The 22,271-nt window shown below is 31.0% G+C and overlaps 1 protein-coding gene across 1 annotated transcript; it reads left to right on the top strand.

The window, feature by feature from the left end:
- The first annotated feature begins 6,954 nt into the window (after nt 1-6,954).
- Nucleotides 6,955-17,066, top strand: LOC124357499 (1,5-anhydro-D-fructose reductase-like). The gene is made up of 6 exons (XM_046809352.1): nt 6,955-7,105; nt 8,344-8,511; nt 10,360-10,566; nt 11,788-12,026; nt 13,005-13,161; nt 14,808-17,066. The coding sequence occupies exons 1-6, from the start codon at nt 6,965-6,967 to the stop codon at nt 14,931-14,933; spliced, it is 1,038 nt and encodes a 345-aa protein (XP_046665308.1). The 5' UTR covers nt 6,955-6,964; the 3' UTR covers nt 14,934-17,066.
- The last annotated feature ends 5,205 nt before the right edge of the window (nt 17,067-22,271 follow it).

Below are 22,271 nucleotides of genomic sequence, written 5' to 3'. Positions count from 1 at the left end.
AATACAACACACTGTAGCCACCCGTTGGTCAAGAGGTGGTACCCGCCCCTACAAGCTTTTCCAAGCCCTTCTGCAAGAATACATACCAGAATATATGAAATAAATAAATAAGAATGATCCTCTGAGGGTCATTTCAGCGTTCAACGCAAGAGAGGGAAGACCAACCGACAGCGAGTCTTCTTAAAAGATGAATCTTTTATTGGGATGAACTCCAAAAAGGTAACGATCATTGAAAAGCACTATCCCAAAGTCGACTTTCGTAAAATAAAGGATGTAAATAAATTGTTTTAGGGTTACCGTTAATACTAATGTGTGTTAAGCTTAAGTTCCTTTTTTCCGTTATGTTTAACCCAAGTTTAACTCTAATTTCTAGTTTTTTTTTTTAATTTCCAAAACAAGGTTAAATTTAAGTTATTTGTTTATTTTAAACTTACCATTTGATTGTTTTATGGAGGTTAGATTTTAGTTTTATTTTTGTATTAAAGACACCTTCCTTTTAATTTCGCTTTAATTTTTTGTCCGTAAAAAAGGGAGACGTAACAACCATATTTGTGCTCGTTCTTAATCCTCACCCTTTCTAATAGAAACCCTGTTTGCCGCGGTCGGATTCCCTATTTGCCCTTGACCTTTTTATTTTCCGCCTTCCGCTATTACGAACGTCCTGTTGTCCCTAGCTTATCTTATCTTAGCGTCTCCTCCAACGGCCCTACGTCTAGCTCTATACCCTTTGTTTTCTTTCCGCCAATAAATCCTTTTTTTTCGCTTCACCTAACCCACATCCTTTACTCCCCTCCTATCCGTAAACAATCTGCGTCGTATTCTAGTTTCACGTACGTCTTTTACCCCGACCTTTGCCCGCACTCTACCGGTTATCCGTGTTTCCGCTTACCATTACACATTTCATCTCCTCGTGGCTCTACTAATCCGCTTTGGGCGTCGCCTTCAGGTAGTTGGCTTCGTCCTATGCACACTTCTTTTACAACTCCTTTGTCTTTCGCTTTCCGACATTACAATAAGCCTTGTCCTATTTTCCCACGTTCAGTCCAGCCCCTCAGTCGCTTGACACAACCCTGCGCCACCGATGAAACTTCCCGTTACCCTACCGCCTTCCGCTTCTTTCCCTATAAACCTTACATCTGTCCTAAACACCCTTACATGCCAACCTAATTCCTATATCCCATACGTGCTGCAGTGCCGCTTTACACATGTCGGCACATTGTCCTCTATGCATACGGACCCCTAACGACCCCATCCCTGCAATAAATAGTAACGTCGAGTCTCCAGGAACAGCATCGCCGCCATTTAAAACAGGTTGGAAGAGGCAAACAATATACCCCGACAGACAGATGTTACCGGTACCGCAGCTAGGAGCAGACTGGCACTATTGGGGGTTCTGCTCATGCGCCGAGGCTGCTATATAAGGGACACCATCATAGGCACAGCTCTCATTCGTTCCAGGGAGTTCCCCACAGGTGCAGCTCATTCGTTCCTGGGAGACCACCACAGGAAGCTCTCCTTTCCTCAGAGACCGACCACGGTAACAAAATCACTCTGCGCTAGAGCAATCCAAGCGGAACATCGAAACACATCTTGGTTCACATACAACTAACTAACGGTACAATATGGCTAAAAAGTTGTAAAACACGAATAAGGAGTTTTCATCAATGACCTGTAAGTCAACGCATGCATAATTATGATGCAGCAACAGTTCATATACTTAAATTTGCTCTAACAAATGCGTAATGTGTAAAAATCTTAGTTAATTTTTGTTCAGTATATTTTTTTTAAGCAACAAAACATTTTACGTACTCATATTAAACGGCTAGAGTAATGTATTCTTTATTACATTATATATCCTGTGCTGTTTTCACTATTCATTAGTGTATCCTGTAAGACATATGTAATTATTAGTAAAATAAAATTCATAGAATCGATGTACAGGTATTTGTTGGAAAGGAATTCTTGTATTACAATTCGAGACAAACATCCTCCGGATGTAAGTGGATACGCACATCCGCCCAGACACCGATGGTGAACAAACAGGAAATGCTTGCTTAAGCAGCGGAAATGCTTATATATAAAAAACCGTGCGACGATGTAAGGGGCAGCCATGCTGATATGAAAAAATTGGTACTCACCAATTATGATGGAGAGATTTGGCAGAGGCGTGGTCATGAGCTGGCGGGAGAATAACATCAAAACTGAAGAACAAGGAGGAGAGGAGGAAGTCGAGGACGGGAATTCGAAAAGCGACGTTCGGGAGTGCTAGTGCTTGTGTTCGGGTGTGGAAAAAATATCTCTAGGCGTAATAAGTGTGAAGTGGAATAAAATGTAAGTAATTTTAGGAACTTAGTATATATCAGGGTTCATTAATCATTTGCAATTCCATATATATTTAAATGTTCACAATTTCGAAAATGTAAATTCATGTAAATGTTTAGCTATTTTAAAAAAAAGTTTCTCACGTTAGTCCATGAACTCATAATTATTGCAACACTACAAAATTACTAGTACATGTTATAATGAATTAAATTAAAAATAAATTGTAATGAATAATTTAATATTAAATATGTCTTCAAAGTATTAAGGTATTAAAGTTTGTGCTTAATATGTCGGTTGACGCAATCAATTGTTAATTAAAATTTTTAATCAATTTAATGAGATGTTGTCACAAATAAAATATGTGTTGGTTCATTTGAGGGTATTGTACTGCCAATCTAACCTATTATTAAATCCTCTCACAGCAACCCTTGCTCATAATATGTCACAACCTTAATCTTAAACTAAACCAAACTTAAAAAACTTACAATCCTTATATTATTTGTTAATATTTATTCATGTATGCTACACATTATAATTAAACAATATTATTTTTAAGAATGTACATGGAAAATCAATATTACATATTCTGCAAACAAGTCTACGGAATACGATCAAGCATATAATACCAGTCTTTACATAAACGGGAAGTATAATGTTATGGTACATTATTACCAGACCGCACAGGACTAAATAGGATTAATTAAGGCTGATTTATAGCAAGTTTAATTCACATAGAGGTGAGGTTATACCATATATCAGAGCTGTTTTAGCTGATTCATTGTAAAGAACCATTAGGACGTCGTACCACACTAACACTACATATCACTCTCGGTAAAAGAGTGGATAATATTCCTCAGCTTGGTCAACTCGGGCATCGGGCAGTTTACATGCGTTAATAGAAATCGAATAGAGCCTTACTCAATGGGGAATACTACTTAATGTTACTTGACTGTTTTGCATATAATACAAAGCTACCTGAAAACCCCATCTGTAGTATTAAGCTTGACGATGGTGCATGAAATAATATTTTAATTTCTTTGCTGTACAGGTGTCGTATATTGGATGACCTGTGGTCAACGCTGACGGCTGAATTTTAAGGTTTTCAAAATAGCTCAAATGACCTGTGAGGAGCTTCGTGTATACTTGCTGACCTGGAAGTTAGTCATGTTTTTGTCTTTGAAGTATAATACTGATGCTAATAAGATCATCTTTTCATCCATTTCATCCATCTCTAATACAATCTGGATATCTAACTAAAAAGAAAGAGGGACATAAATTTGGTTTTACATCCCGGCTACTTGATTACTAAAATGGTTCTCTGAGGCCCTTGTAACAGTATGGACTCTTCTATTGTAGATAAACAGAATTTTACATACGGTTCCACACCGTATTTGAAACCGTCTTCGCCATCTGTAACTCGGATTAAGAGTACGAAGTCTTATACCGTGCGACCATTGGCCCTCCATTTATACGTTATATGTACTAAGAAAGCATGAACGATTGCAAGTACCAAGAAGGCAAAATATTACATTTTTGTTCATATATTTTTTATATAAAGTATTGACTATAACCATTTATATTGACACTAGGCCCATTAACAATGTTAAACATGACAAGAATTTTCATAATGGATAACAAATAACTGCCAGTGTGGATAATTTACTATCTATAAATCATATTAAATTTATTACTTGAAATAGTTTTTTCTTTCTATTTTGCTTAATATTGTTTGCCTATTTTATCCTGTTTCAAGTTATGAAAACGTACTCAGTATCTTAATAAGTAACGTGTTAATTAATTTTAGTCAGTCAATGTGAGGGTAATAATATGATTTAAACAGTTAAGTAGATTATACTTGTGTGGATTAATTATTTAAATTTTCATCGTGGTTTTAGTGCTTTTTGTCCATAATATTTTTTGACTAATTAAAATGATTTTTACTACATTCCTTTAATATATTTAAATCGTAAGGTTAAAATCTATTTTAAAGTTGTATTACTTAGGTAGAAATATGATTTAGAAAGGAGCATTATATATATATATATATATATTAGTCGTTTTTATTTCTCTACTACTACTTAGCAAAGGGTAGTAAATCTGTTGGCTGAATAATTTCTACAGTTTTCATTTAAACTGGATGAATAGATCGAGATCCAGATTAACTCTCTAAAACTAAAGAGCTAATGATACAGATGCTTTCAAACAGGATTTTAAATACGGTAACCATACATTCACTTTATACGTTGAATCCTGAACGATGTAGTGAACTTTTCAGTGTACTGTTGTATAACTGGCCTGACTGTAAAGTATATTTATACAACGTTTAATGGCTTTTGTTTAAATAAAAAAGTGTGGATATGTTGTTTACAATACTCTATAACTGGCTCACAACCGGAGAATAAAACCATTTAAGGACGCTATAATGTGAATGTTAATAATTTTACAAAAACTACTAAATTTAATTTATTCCAATAATTTATGAGCAAAGAGAGTTGAGAAAACGTTAAGGAGTGATTATAGTTTTCCTTTCAATCGTGAGTTAATCGTTAGAACTAGCATATTTGAGCAATTCGTGGGAAATAAGTAAAGGAAACATGACTTCTGGTGATCTTGAGCATAATTTTGGAACTTTTCTTTATGTCTTGGGTTTCCAAAAGAAATTTTAACATACCTACTGGAAATAAACCTAGAACCAAGCATAGGTAACGAGAAAAACAATAAATAATGAATACTACAAATCTTTATTTAGTTACTGTACAGTTTAACGAAGTAAAGATTCAAATATGAAGTTAAAGAGCATCATCATTCACGTAATTAGTCTAGCTACCTTGTTCATAATATGTGTTTTCAACCTCATTTCATTGGATTCATTTTCGGTTGAGGATTTAGCTCCTATAGTGAATTTGTATGAACTAATAAAACATTATTTACCTATGTTGACTAACCTTTTTTGCGAAATTGTTTTAAACATGCTGAATCTATAGTTAGTTGTAGAATCAAATTGTCTGAGAATGCTACAAATATTTCTGATTTTGCTAAGAAATCCGATTTTTTAGACCCTCTTCAAAAAGGAAATTACATTTAACTGGTGATCCTTAGTTTCTATCAAACATTTAATAGAGAAATTATGAAATAGTGATGGAAAAACTGTTTATATTTATAGTAAAACGTCTGATCCCCACCTTCATCAGATCCCCTTCACAGAAAGATTTAACTGGGTCTGTACTAATAATCTTGCATCCTTATTATTTTTTTCATGTATGTACAAAGTTTAACTGTAAATCTTTGATTATCAGTTACAGCTGACTTCGTAAAAATAAAATAGGCCTCTATATTTTATATATATATATATATATATAAATTAAATTGCGTTGAATCCATTAATAAGACCTGCTAAGTAAAATACTAGTCACCAGGACCATTTATTACTATAATCCGCTACTTTTAAATATCATAATTACACTCAATGCCATTGAAGTCCTTCATGTAGTATTTTTAAATCAATTTGTGGTGAACACTCTCATATCATATTCATTAAAAATTTAATTATCCATTAGGAGTGAGTCTAAAATACTTAATCCCTGTTACTACAAGTAAATATTAAACATAATTTTTATAACACTATCAGACATTTAAGAATTTTATTTATTGTTTTAAGATGAATATTAAACACTTTAAAGATTCATTAATCCGTCAAATAGGTCAGTAGTATTGACTATGGCAAATAGTCTAAGGACTTGGTAAACTGAATGACTCATCAGTCTTATCAGTTATTATGCATTCCTATAAAATGTTACATTGATAGTATTATGTTATTCTGGCTTAAATTTAAACTCCTTGTTATTTCATAAATTCAATTCAAACTTAAACTATACAATACTTAAAAGTTAAAAGTACAAATAACTATTATTCTGACAGTTCTTAGTCAATTTTCTATTTTGGTCTTTTATAGCAAGAAAAAATAACTACATACATCAGTTTATTCCTAACATAAATTCCAATAATTAAACACAACTAATGGTTCTTTTTATTTATTTTTAGATACATCGTGCCAGAAATACTAAAATATTTTTCTTGTTTACAGTTTATAAATCCTTTGTATCTCTACTATTTCCATTAACTGAACGAGCTATAAAATATTCCACGTATAATAAATAGAAATTACTCCTAAGACCAATAAATCTATATTATTTTTAAATTAGTAAACACTGTGTGAGTACTTTAATAATTATTAATAAATTAATAAAAAAATGTAAAGTAATATTATTGATGAGTTCAACACTAGTAGCAATATTTCAATTATCAGTTTTATGTAAAGTTTAGGATACTTTAAACTAATGTTAATGCTTATCTGTGCATTGAAGTGTACATAATCGGTCACATCATATGTCACGTGACAAGCTTCCTTATGGTTGCATGTAAATTGTCAAGCCTGTAGATGTGATGAAGTAAGATAGCCAATCATACACCATGCTGAAAAGAAATAATAAGATTGAAGTGTGTAATCTAAGAAACATTTCAGCAATCTGTGTAATAAAAGCTTAATCTAAAAAGATTGTTACAGGTGTGGCGCCCGAGGTTATGAAAGTAAGGTTATGTAACTATAGAACTGTTATCTTTAAACTAGTTATGATACCGCGGAATGTTGACAGTTTGTACATATCCAGTTTTCAGTCACATCAGTCAGACTCAGACAACTATTATGGCGAAGTTGACTGCCAAGTCAGTGCTCAGGTCAGCCTCGGGCATGGAAATGCCAATTTTGGGTTTAGGAACGTGGCAAGTAAGAAATTATCATAGATTATCTATTAATACATTTACTCTTTTAATTTAATTTCAATTTAATGTTTGAGTAATTATTGTAGTGTAGTGAACATTGCTGATGTATATTAAAAATTCCGTTTTACATACTTCAATACTACAATTATAATAACGTGTAAACAACCAGTGGCTGTAGATTTGATAACTTATCAAATTAAATAAGGATTATATTATTATTTGAACGTTCATAATGCTTATAACTTGAGGGACTTACATGTATTACATTTCTGTCTCTCTGTCCGCCTATCTTGAGAAGGAAATGATACATAGACTTGAATTTACACGTTATCCTTCATATACTAAACATCTAGTTTGATGATTGTGCATGTCTGAACTTTTGATATTTCTACACAATATTATTAGTAACAACTATTTCTAAAATCGCAGAATTAATGGATTAGTAAATAAACTGGTTATAATTATTATGTTATTTTAAGTTATGGAAGAGGCATAGTATTGCAGAGCCAAAGTATCAGAATTCAACGATAATGCTACTTGGAATTTTAAATGTAAGTGATGTGGTGTATTCCTGTCTTGTTTGGTAATTTTTTAATTATATTTATTCAAGACGTTCTCTCCAAACACATTTGATGCGTATACAGGGTATATACCCCATTTCACTTCTAATGCAATTAAATTTATCTTCATTGTTTCATATACTTTATTAAAATGCCTTACAATTTTAAAGAAAGGTAAATTTTGCAATGCATGTTCCACAAACCAATGGAATGGGAATAATATTTATAGTCTAAAAATCATTACAACCAATCTTATATAGCCATTAAATATAAATGGAAGTTTTATTTCTCTATGATATATAACTATGACTGAATTAACTCAGTCAGTGCAGCGGATAATATAAAAATGTTAACTAAAAAGATACGGCTGATATAAGCGAATCGGAGCCTCATTACAATCAAGTGCTAAACTGACACTAAAATAGTAAAACAGTCGTTATTTTAATACTACTACGCAAGTCTGAAAGGAAATATGCGTGAGTATTAATCACAATAGCATTGCTTATTAAATTTATTTACAGATTTTAATTTTATCTCAAATTTGTACAGCAGTGCATTCATCGGTCAGATTCCTTAAACCCCCTTATTAATAATATTATCCATCAATACAGTGAAATAGTTTAATAGATTACTGTCTGGTTTTGGCTGAGCATCAACTGAAATGAAATAAATAATTTTATAGAGTGTGGACGCGGACCTGGAGAAGGCTATAAACACAGCACTTCAGGTCGGATATCGCCTCATTGACACAGCTTTCGTCTACAACAACGAGGAGGCTATCGGCCGAGTGCTGAGTGAATGGCTGCGGTCTGGCAAGATTAGTCGCAAAGACATTTTTATCACTACCAAGGTAACACGACACAGTTGTGACTGTGGTTACATTTTTATGCTCCTCACATTGTTATTATAAAATTCATAGTCTGCTTATCACTTAATTTAACAAAGTTAAAATATTGTATTTAAACCAACACAAACATATTTTAAACAACAAGAATCTAATGAAACTGAAAATTATTAGCAAGATAAATTATATGATTTGGTTTGGTCGCTTTCACCCCACATTATACACAACAGAATTCATTTAAAAATAGTGCTAAATTATTAAAAATATCAGAAGTGCCATAAACTGGTAATATAAAATAACCTTAGAAATTACATGCATTTGCCGATCACCCCATTACATGGGCTACAACAAGAAAATAGAACATTTAAGTGAAATGTTTGTATTTCAAGGTTCACTTACATATTCTGTATCGACTCATCACATTACAGGAGTTATTAAATTTTAATTATAGTTCTAATGTTTTCAATAATTCATAGTTTTATATTTATTTTTAAAGTTTTGCTATGAAGTTTTCATTTTTTTGAGATTGTACTTTAATGTAACTTTGTGGGAAAATATACTTTTGCTTAAATCTGGGCCATTACAATTGGAAATTAATTTAAAAGAAAGACAAGCTTAACAATCAAAACCTATTTTACCCATATCCTGGAAAACGTATTTGATGGAAAGTTTTATATTAGTGGTATGGGATTCCATAAAGCCATACAAATGTATTGTTTTCAAAGAACGATTTATACTGTTCCTGAACATATTTAATAAGTGTATGCTACTACGTATATTATGAATAGTAACGGCAGAAGGCGGTGCCTTGTTGGGAATAAATTTGCTACACAATACAACCCTTTTGAATTTGTACGTTGTTTGCTGAAAGATTACATTGTGGTTACCATTAACAAATTCTCCAAGTCTCTGAACTGGTAAACTTGAATTTCAGGAAGTAACTGTAATATCGTAGAGAAAACTTCTGCTTGGATGCCAAAACATTGGTTAAGCTGGATTTAAAATATCTATATAGGGAGTCAATTTTATTTCAGTATATATTAAAATGTTGAGGCCCATATTTGTTGCTTTATACATAATTAGGTAGGGCTGAAATGTGACAGAGGGCAAGGATGTTTCGAATTACAACCGGAAAAATACAAAAAAAAAAGAAAATAGATACGAGTAAATAGATGAAAAACATTCCACGGTCAACGTTCCACACATCGCAAAAGACACAAGAAATAATTCTGTAAAGCTAAGCTTTTGAGTAGCATAATTCCCTTATACGTGTGTAATATAAACAAGTCATTATAGTACATTAATTCGAAAGGCTGGAAAAGATATTTTTTCTGTTTTAGTTAGTCATTTTCTAGGGAAAGATTTTTTTCAAGCACAATACAGCAATGGAAGTAAGTCTACAAAAACCATTAAAGAGAACAATAGGTTTATCAGAACAAATTACTTATACCTAAGGTTCATATCAGTTACATGAACCAACCCCTAAAGGAACTATGTATTAAATATATTAATTTAGTACATTTATTATCAAGATTTTGTAAAGGAGAAAGCTAAAACAGTCCTAAAATTGTCTCAAAATAAAGTCAGTTTTCATTTAATTACAATTTTCCATTTAAATACAGGTGCCCTATACACATTATGTATAACGAAAAAGAGAAAATTAAATAGTGAGTAACACAATCAATGTCATCACAATGTGATAAATGTTAGTGATAATGTAAAGTATTAGTATAAGTTTCTTTATTTTTTGGCTATTGATTACCTCACCGTAAGATTATAACTATGTGAAAGCATAAGAAACTGAAGAAGTTTAAAACAAATAATATGGTATTATAACATCCTTTTATGTTTCAGCTCCCTATTCAAGGTAATAACCCTAAGTTTGTACGGGAATATTTACTGAAACAATTGAAAGCGCTCCAGCTGGACTACGTAGACCTATACTTGATACACCATCCTGTAGGAATCATGCCTGAGCAAGTAGTAAAACACGAAGGCAGCACAGTGGACAATACAGGGTTGAAACTGGACATGACAACTGATCACGTGGCTTTATGGAAGGTAATGTGTTTAATAAAGTGCCCACCAAATATATAGCGTATTTTAGTCTATACCAGACATACACAGTCTTATAGAATGTTGTGAAATTCTAGATATCACATACATATGAAATATTTTCAAAATAGTTCTTATATTTTGTAGTTTCATAACCTACTATTAATGAGTTATAAACGATAGGAATCATTGTAATCTCTGGCTGATTCACGCCTGCCAGTAAAATTTACACTAAGCAAAGTAAACCGACATTATTGTTTTGTTTTGTTTTACATCTGAACAACACAATGGATAGATAGAAATGGAAAACGACTATCGTGGAGCGATGTAAAGGAACAGATCAATCCATATTCCAAGATTGCTATTTTAGCAAGCATGAACGTGAGGGAGAATCATTCCCTGCATCTTTTCACAAGAGGTGGCTGTAACAGATATGCATCATATTCTTTCAAAACTATATAGAGGTCACTAGAACTTTTCATGTTGGCTGTACTCATATTATAGTATCTTATCTGCAAGCTGTTCTAACCCTCTTTCTAAATGCATCGTGGATTATAATAAGACAGCAGAAGACCTAAAAGTATTTATAAATTAATTAATAATTGTAGTAAACATTTCCTAATATTCTTGTTCGCCCAATCTTAACAATTCTTGCCTAAACTTTTACCAATCTACGTATCCTATTTAGTAGATTGTGCTGATAATAACTTTGAACTAATTAGCTCAGTATATTAATAAAAAATATTAATTGGGTACATATATTCTGTCACAGAATTTTCCTTTTTGACGGTGATATGCAATCTCTCAAGGTTCATGAAGAATTGATGGAACAATCGATTTCTGAAGAGGAATTTATACTTTACCTAAATATTATTCATTTAGTGATTTATTACATTAAAGAGAGCATAACTAGCTAAAATTTTGAAGATGGAGCTTATGTAGGCTACTGTTAACTTAAATAAATTTAAAGTGAATAAACCAATATTAAAAAAGTGTATTTTTCTGAGGTTTTTCGATAGTAAGGCTATCTTCGTCACACACATCACAAAAGTATGACGTACAATGACGAAGATAGCCTTGCTATCGAAAGGCCTCACAAAAACACATTGGTTTATGTGATTTAAACGCAGTTATGATAACTAGCTTAAGTGAACAGTGTCATAAATATTTTATTTTAGCATTAACTCTTTCATTACTACATCAACAAAAACTTTATGTGACTTTCAGGAAATGGAAAAACAGGTGGACGATGGACTAACTAAAGCTATTGGTCTATCCAACTTTAACGTCAAACAGATAGAGCGTATTCTTAAAGTGGCTCGCATACCTCCAGCAAACTTGCAGATAGAGCTGTACCTCTACAATCAGGGGAAGGCAGAGCAGCAATTATGTAAGAAGAAAGGTATCACAATAACTTCGTACTGCACACTTGGCTCACTTGGAGCTCCCAGTGGCTTATTTTGTGGGTATGTATTATATTTTAACCTTTAGTTATAGTAAACACCACACTCATTAGCATAACTATGTATAACAATATGACTACATTTCTAAGTTGCTGCATCGTTCGTAATTTACTAGGAACCCGACAGAGCATTAATTAAATAGAATCGTTTTCCGTCTCTTTGTTTGATAACTCTTGATATAAAAACTCTGGGCATATGTTGTTTTCAGTCAAAGGAAGAGCAGCGTTGATTTTAGGATAACAAATAGAACATAAGTTCGACCATCTGTCCGCTAGCTCTTGCGTTACATTTTGTATTGTCGTTCGTTCCTGCGTTGAATAACTGTATAATCTTTGTTTCCGTGCAGCAAATTTAAAATCACGGATATTCATTTCACATTAAGTCACACAACATTATAACTACTATTAAAACCATTGTTTTCGCAATTAAATTGTTAAATATACAAGGCTTTGCTGTGAAGAGCCATCTTCAGTCATCAAATGTTAAACTAAAAGAACGTGCAATTAATTTAATATGGCCCTTCATAGCGAGGCCGAAATATTTTAAGAATTTACTTATTTTGTAAATCGGAAAACCTAGATTATAGTGGAATGACAGAGCCTGTATAAGAACTAAAATTAAGCAATATTGTGATAAATAACTACTACAACAAATTGTCTTTAATACTCGCTTTTATAGAATTAAAAACATTTTTTTCAAAGATAATTTTTAAGAAATAAATTATTATTAATTGAATTATAATTTTATTTGGTATTAGTTTTAATTTGTGAATGTTACAATTTAAATTTTTCGAATTTAAACACGATCTAAAAACTTATTTTGCTAATTAGAGTATGTTTTAAGAGCAGTGATTCCAGATAGAATGTTTAAAATAAAGAAAATATAATTCTTTAGTTTAGGATTCTACAGACAATCAGTCTGTCACTGACAGGATATTTCTAAATAAAATGGTTTTTATTACAGTTATTTACTTAATTTCAGAGCGAACTTAAATCCTCTGCAGGATCCGGTAGTCTGCCGCATAGCCAAGGCTCACAATAAATCGGCAAGTCAAGTTCTACTGAGACATGTCCTACAGTTAGGCATCGCTATCATCCCTAAAAGTTCCAACCCAAAAAGAATTTCTGAGAATTTTCAGGTAATATGTTAGAAATATATAATAACTAATGATTTATCAACATGCCTTTATTACAAATTAGTAATGTTTAATACTAATGAATGGTATCCTTAGATTCCTAGAACATTTGATTAAAAGTAGTATAAAATTTAAGTGTAAAATTATAGTAGTAATTTTGCGTTTCAAAATATAAGAACATTTTGAATTTCTATGACAATAAGATCAATCACTAACGATACATGCAAAAGATTTTGAATAAATACCAACACTAGAAAAGGCAAACAATTCCTGTAGTTATTTTTCCAAAAAATAAAACTTTACAGTATATGTTAAAATTTACGGCCACAAACTAATTTGGTATAAAAAACCACTAGATTGAACAGTAGGCTTCCATAGCCTACATAAAAGACAATATTGGGAAGTCTTATACTAGTTATTATTATCAGCTAGAAAGTTCCAGTACTTCCAAGCTCTTTATTCATTTATTAACATGACATACGATTGTTTCTCAGCACAGGTTCTGGTAGAACTGCTTCTCTTAAAGTTTCTGTGGCATATACCAGCTTGTGATTCCTCCTAAAAACTGAAACGTTCATCACAAGAAACTCCAATCTCTAGGACATATCATACTGTGGGAGCTTATGATAAATTTTTAGTTTATAGGCGTTGATATTGAAATGCTTTTAGCATTTGTAATTTTCCTGCTTTTTCTCTGATTTTCCTTGGCCTAAACTTATATTTGATTACTTTACATAATGTTGGTAGTTTTGAATTACTAAACTGTAAAATCTTAATTTCTGGAATCAGTGGAAACAGAGAGAGCTTCCAGTCCCTGGCAATTTCTACCTCAGGAGGATATCGTCCTTTAGGCCCCTTTCGCTCTAGGCAAACTGTAAATGTATTACGACGCCAAGTCTTGGTTGTCTAGATCACCGGTGACAAAGCCTGGACTCATATATGAAGAAGACAACATACTATTAAAGCATAAATGAGTCAAAATTGATAACGATGAGTGAATGTGTTAGAAAGTACAGAACAAATGTGGATAGGAAGGGGGAGGTGTACATAGAGAGAATAGGAATGATTAAGGAATAATACCAATGGTCTTCTTTACCTGCTAAACGCACAGTATGGTACTGCTGGGATACTGTATCTTCATATAAATTGTCACAGGGTCAACACCCTGTTTATAAATACATATACAGATACAGGTACATTATATTTCACTCTAAGAGTCTTCCAGCATAAATATCTAGGAATATGCAATTACACCAAAATATAAATCTGCCTGCAATTCAAAAATAAGTCATGTTCTAAGAAAAAACACCCTTTCTTAAAGCCCAATCTGTAATATCTTGCAATATCGGTTTAACATCAATATCCAAGATATCTTGAATAGAGTAAAATAGATAAATTTTGCCAAGGGTATCTACCTCCTTGATTACTACCAACAGGACGTACCGTTTCGTACTAGAACACCCTGGTACATTGTCTTTAAGATTTAATTAAATAATTTACAGTGTGTTAAATATTCATGTAAATTTCTTACTAAAAGATAGTTATGACTTAAATTTTGTGGATTGAAATTAAAAATAACTTTGGCGTGTAAAGAATTTGAAATTGATTGTTTTGAAGTCAGTATCTATAACAAATAAAAACTTTTTCAGGTGTTTGATTTCGAACTGAGTGCTACTGAGATGGAGGAGCTAAACAATCTTGATGAAGAAGAGGAAGGCCGTCGATTCCATATCGAGGCCTTAAAGCCTCATCCTGAATATCCTTATCCCGAATAAAATGTTCAATCATTTGAATATTTTACATGAAATGAAAGTATATACGCAGCGTTATATTTATATAGTTACTATATTCATAAACACTGAATCACCTTGATTCATACAAAGCAATATTAATTGCATTTTGTAAGTTTTCCATCATTCACAATATCACTGCATTTCATCTTATTACGAAAAACTAATATGCGTCAACTAATATAATTTATTGAAAAACTATTATTTTGTAAAATAAATAAAGTTTCTATAACGAAAGCGCTTTGTAACAATATTAATTAAAAACTAAATAAACGTTTAATTATTTAACCATTAAAGTACAGCAACTTTAACGACTATAATTAACTTAACGTTTACATAGCTTAAAATGCATAACGTTTTTAAAATTGTCGCTACAATAATATAATCTACACTTAATAAGAGGTAAAGTAGTGGGCAAATATAAAAGTAAAAGAAGGGTAAACACTATTTAGATATCATAAATATCGTTTCCTATTAAACGTGGTTGAAAGGAAAAGCTCTTCAATCCAAAGACATAATTTAGAATTTTAATTACTCGTATCATATACAATGGATGCAATATAAATTTATGAAAATATGCTGTCAATTTAATTTAAAAAAATCAACTTATGTTAACATTTGTAAATAGTGAGATAGGTCTTGTATACTTGAACTTGGATAAAGATAGTTGACTAAAACTGTCAATGAGAGTGTACGAATATATATCCGGTGTATTAGTATAAAAAAATGTAAACAACGTAATTTTCACAGCAATTGTCCTAAAAAACTGTTTTACAGGTATATAATTATACAAATACCACAGATATATTTGTTGCGAGTGAACTGAAAATGTTCTTTTCCTGGTTGTTGTGCAGGATTTAGGTTGAGAATAAGAATTAAAGTCATTAAAAACCTTATAATGCAACATTAGTTGTTTAAGTTTATTTAACTAACCATATTGCTTTAAACCAAATAATGAATGTACAGTATTGTTTTGCAGGTTTAATTTACAAATATAATCTGTCTGAATCTGGTTAAAACATATTGTCTTCCACTAACTTAAGTGCAAAGATTTAAAATAAAAACAATTATCACGTGGCAGTCATGCGTCACTGGTATCTTCTGTAAGTCTGATAACAGATAACTGATAGTGATTGATACTATTTGTAATTTATCACAAAAAACTTGGCACTGTTGAAATATGTAATATTTCGATCGATATTTTCAATTTTATTAATACATCTGTGTTAAGTTTGCTCTTTCACTTTCCGTTAGAGTAGAGGATATAATTTGATTTATGTCAGTGGTATGCTGGAAATTTAAAATTTGGTAAAACTTTTTCTTAAAAGGTGAAATAGCATGAAAATATTTGAAAGCTGGACGGCTTTTTTTTATTAACAACAAATAACTCACAATATTTGTCCAGTGCAATCATTTCTCCCAATGTCTGTACCAGCTAAACCAGATATCGTAGCTCAAATCCGAATGAAGAAAAAACTTTAATTTTAAATTTCCTACAAGAAAGGACCTTTCGTTTTATCTCTAACGGTTAAGACTTTCGTATATCCTAATGTTGCTAAGAAACCACTTAATGTTTCTACAAACTCCGGTGATTAATTTATAAATTACCCATCATTGGGCTGAGCTTACAGTTATGACCATGAGATTTGGAAATCTAATCTCCGAATCCAAACAATACCTAATTCTTCATATAATTCTTATCCCCTAATTTACCAATACCCATCTCTAGAGTCTGGGGTATATATAGGCTAAATATATACGCATACAAATGAAAGTGAAAAATATTTTATCTTAATTATTAATAGTTGACATAGAAAGTCAATTAACACTTACTTTCCATCAAAAGTTTTTAGTTATTTATATTTAAAACTATGCTTATTGTACATATCGATACATAATTTGGTTATGATTTTTATGTTTAACTTTTATTACTTTCATATTTATTTTTTTGGTAAATTAATTTTGAGCATCATTATTTAACTTTTAACGAAGGATATTTTTTTACAAAGCACGTTTTGCTGCTTGCAGGGAAGCAATATCATATATTGAGGCAGTAGATTGTGAAGTCTGATTGGATGTAAAATAAACTAATCAAATACACGGCGCTTCCACCTGTGAGTTATTTCCATGATTGAGTTTTTACCCACAAAACGTGAAGTACAAATCAAAGATAAAGCTCCAACTAAAACGCAGATATCGATCGTTGAATTTATACACTAAAATGTCGAGTATTTTACATATTTGTAATATAAACTGATTTATAACTGTCCAAAAATTTATAAAAATAATTATTATAAAAATGCATTTTTATATATAAAGCATCAGCTAGCAATCCTAAGTAATAGAATTAAAATTTTAATTTTTGACAAGGCATTGAAGTATTTCTCCATATCCAAAATGTTGTATTATCTCAACTTTCTGAAACCAAGACTTAACGTCCTAAAATATATAGACATATACAATCATTTGTATGTCTTTATATCCCTTTGTCTTGAAATAAAACAAAATTTATTGTTGACCACTTAAAATATATAAACATAACATTTTATGTTTACCACAACATTGAATTTAGATCTAATATTTAGATACTTTTCAACTCTTCATGGTGGAAACACGTAACAATGAAAATAGTGTTGTATAATAAGATATTTTGTGATTAGAAAAATCAAAAAGTAAAGGAAATATAATTTTTGGGTATATTTATGTTGTGTCCTTTTTTGATCCAAGCTTCTGTAGGAAGAATCTGAAGTCTTCCTTTTAAAGAAGGATCACAATTTGCCTCACTATTTGATCAATTTTAGCGGGACAATAATATTGTGGGAAATCTATAACAAGTTTCTACATTTAGTTGTCAACGGAGTCATGCTTAACGGAGTCCGTAGCTCTTAAAGGCCATGAATATTACCAATTATCAGAAATACTAGTGAACAGAAAGGTTTAAGACTACTACAAACCAAGATTTTCTAGAATCCACCAAACACCAATAACTACTCGAAGCCCACCAAATTCCAAAATTTAAAATTTGTATGGAGCTGGGATCACCTAGACACTTCTGAAGTGATATGAGGCTTTATCTAGATACAGTGATTTCATATAATTAATCTGGAATCTAGTGAATTCGTGTTAAAGTGAGAATGTGGTGTTAATTGGTTAGAAATAATAACGTTTAATTTTTTTGTAAAATAACAACCCATGAGCAAAAATTTAAATATTTATTTACAGATTATGGATGTTATAGCAGTTCACCTGTTCCCTGGTTAATATTATTAGTTTTGCTATGTTCTATTAATATTTATATTACAAATATATTCATGATGAAAGTTAACATATTGATAAGATATTTAAGTACTTATTAATTATTGATGAATGGTTAAATACCATTAAACAAAACGACAATATACTACATTTCTTAGTATTGTCGTTACAGTAACAGCAATAGTCAAGGTTACTTCCACACTTTTACACCAGATAACGCCGATAACTGTCATAGCTCCCAGAAGTAGCCTGATTTACGATACCGCTTCCATGACGTTCATGTCTCTTGTGGTAATTATTTCTACCACAATTTACTGTCACAATTTTTCAACGGTAATTTTTTATTAGTTACACATTTACAACTCTTGATTTATCTGAGCTTGGATTAATGTACTATAGATATTTCTAATCAAACCGTTACCATTATTAATTGGACCTGCAAGTAACCATTAAATTATCTGCACCAATGAATGTAAATAATGTATGAATGTAAACACGATTGGAACTCAATGATTACTAATTTCCTGAAAATGCAAGTGAAAGTTTAATTATGCGTTCGCCCATGTTACTTCAAACACGTGTTCCGCAATTTAACAATGTTTCTATAGATCTTTTGAATTGAAATATATATATATATATATATATATAATACACAATACACATTTAATTTTTAGTTAATATATGTAATGTATACAAGTTAATTATAAGTATTTCGTACAGTGAGAGGAAAACAACAGATTGTATTGTTACAGTTCACCGGAAAGTAAATGTTGTAGATTACTGTATATATAATTACATTTATCAAGTATTTAGTATGGAAATGTTACGTACTTAGAAAGTACACACCAATGAAAATCTGGTTTAATTATTGTGATTACAACACGAAAAATCTGTTTAGAACGTTAACATTAGTTTTACAGTTATATTAAATTTAAAAATTTACATTATAAATTGAATAGTGAATTAACGTAAGAATTTTACCAGATATACGTTAAAAAACTAAATTGAAATAGTTTTATTTCACATAATTTGAGGATTATGAAGTCCAACGCTCCACTGACCGTGAAAAGTATCAACAATTTCTGTCGGTTAACGGTTTAGAGGTCGTACTAAATTATTAGAATTTGTCCAAATATGGTTCAATGTGTTTTCCTATGGAACCCACCCTTAAGTCCGTCAATAAAACCGTTATAACCCAAGAAGTCTTACCTCCTGATACATTTTTAATTAGCAAGTATATCAAAGGGGGTCTTGATCCTATACAGGCTACTATATGAATACCCATCAATTGAAGCATTAAGTATAGTTAGGATCTTTTATTATTAGTAGTATACTATCGAAACGTAGTATAACTTACAATTTAATCATAACTGATAATAGACACAACATTTGGAGTTAATAGGGCAGAATACCATGGTAAAAAACATGTTTAAACATCACTGTTCTGGAAACTTAAAAGAAAAGTATTTTACAACTCTCCAAACTGTAGTTACCAAATTTTCGAACCTTAAGCGATACCATATGGTAACTTAATATTCAATATAGTATTTTTTATATTTTAATTTATGGGGATGAGATTAGTTTTTTATATACACTGATATCATAACTATACACTCGGATAAGTTGTAGATAATAAGAAAGTACCTACCCAAATATTTTGGTTAAATTACGAGGTTAATGTTAATATCAAAAGTAGTGTTTGTACTTACGGCGCAACTGCATTATACAGGTAAGTTATCCCTCGTACTTAATTTTAATTTCATATTTGTAATAGGCAAGGCGAACGCTAAAAGCTCTTCTAAAATGCGTGAATGTAACTCTCCTGGTTTCCAATTCACTATTTTAACATCCCAGTCATATCAATGTGGATATATATCAGTCTCAAGGCAAATGAGGTACCGTGAGGCTAACAGGCCTTTCTCAGCATTATGGCCTACAATAGCAGACATTCTTCACATTAAAATACTTCAATTTGCACAACAAGTGAATAATGGACACATTAGTTTTTATGCTCCTATTAAGTAAGAGGTATGTACACATAGTAAGCTACACGTTAAAACAAAATTTGTACTTAAAATTACTACATTCAAAATTTATTATATAAAATACTTTATCATGTCAAGGGTAAATTTTGTTCAGTATTTGATCAAATGTATAGATCAAATGGTAAACTGTAGTTGAGTTCCAGGCGAGCTTTAACTGACTGGATGTTTTTGGTTTATATATTAAAAATAAATTATTCGCTCAGTTTTCTTTGGAACACTACAAAATACAAAGTGTTCAGAAATATTTTGGAAATTTGTTATTAGTATCAAGGGGAAAAAAATAATTCTGAGCGTTTTTTAAAACGCACTCTATATAAGAGTTTGGTTTAAAATATACTAACCAACATTTATGTATTTTCCAACACCACCTAAAATTACCAAGGAAATCTAAAGTAATCTCAAGCATCGGCCGTTCATAAGTGAACAAAATTAATTAGATATTAACTATTAACGATAACACGAAGTATAAAACTACTTGCGCTATTATACGATAGTTTGATTAGAGTTTTGTAATAAAGTAATTCCATAAATATTTATCAGTGTGAAACATAGACTTATAAAGAAAGTCTGACATACAAAAATAAATATTGCATTCTCAAGATGAGGCACATCATTACAATAAACACCGTATAATAATTAATATTTATAGTCACTATGGTACACGGGTAGAATTATCAGGTGAGCACTCAGGTCCTACCCAACAGTTAGAGTCATTTGTCCAGCCATTGGTTAATGTACTAGCTAATATAAACTCAATATTACATAGAATATCTGAAACCAGACTGAAATAGATAATTAAAAATCTATTATAAATTAGATAAAATAATACATTCAGTTATAAACCTCTCACCCTGCTTGTAGGATTCACTTGTGTCTAATTGTACATTATGTAAGTGGTTAATAAAACGGGTACTTAATCCTTTATTCTTAATTAAAAGTCTTAAAAACTAAAAGCTATATAAAGTCACCTAAAATATCGATTCCGCTCCCAAACAGTCCTACTAGTGAAATTTAATATCCCGATTAGCTTTCATGAGCCTTCTGTTTTAATAAAAATATACTTAAATTGATGTACATCTTTAAAATTTTGATCATAAATCATAAAATACGCTTAAAGTAAAACTATTTTCACTCATTATAGTAAATAGTTCCAACCGTAAAATATTAAGAAGAAAACAATTTAATGAGTTGAAAAACTACGATCTTCCTAACGCACAATCTGTTTCAGAAAACAATAATTATTGTATAAATATTTAATTATGAAACATTCTCGAGTGATATTCAATGATAAATAATAGCTCATGTCCACTGAAGTATAGAAGATGTAATCTACGCACTGCGTCAGACACATAGAACAGTACTTCCATCGACCATAAATCATAGCATAAGGTGGTTTTCGGGGTTTTATAGATCGCCTTGTCCATTACCTAATACAGGCAGATAAAATTTGTGTTTAAAAATAAAATTCTGCTTCAATATTTTACCTGGCTGATCCTGGGATGCAACCTCTTAATGAACGAATATGTTTGTTTATCAAATTATAACAACCTATGTTCACAGTTTCACTTGAAACTGTATTTAACTTAAAATAACTTTAACAATAACTATTAGTAAACTGTAATACTTTATGCTTACTGTATTATATTGTATTTATTCGTTTACTCAATTTCTTTATCGTACAATATGGTACACAGCTGTATATACAAGGTGTTTAGAAAGCTTGTCAAAATCTTATGTAAATATTTTATTCTGCATTTAAAACAAAAATATGTGCTGTTTAGTCGCAATTAATTTTTGTATTTTTTATGAAATTATTGTAATTTTATAACTATTGGAAGTAGATACCAAAATCTGCGCTAGTTGCTGATAAATATAAGGAAAGCTCTAAAACGTAATTATGTGGTTTTCCTTTAATATAAAAAAATTGTATTTATTTGTAATGTTAAAATTAAAGTAGCAAAACAATGGGAATATTTGTAAAACATTTACAAGACACGAACTATATATTAATTATATTAGTTTA

The sequence above is a fragment of the Homalodisca vitripennis genome, chromosome 3 (assembly GCF_021130785.1).
Source record: "Homalodisca vitripennis isolate AUS2020 chromosome 3, UT_GWSS_2.1, whole genome shotgun sequence".
NCBI classification, from domain to species: domain Eukaryota; kingdom Metazoa; phylum Arthropoda; class Insecta; order Hemiptera; family Cicadellidae; genus Homalodisca; species Homalodisca vitripennis.
This window is presented reverse-complemented; position numbering and strand designations above follow the sequence as displayed.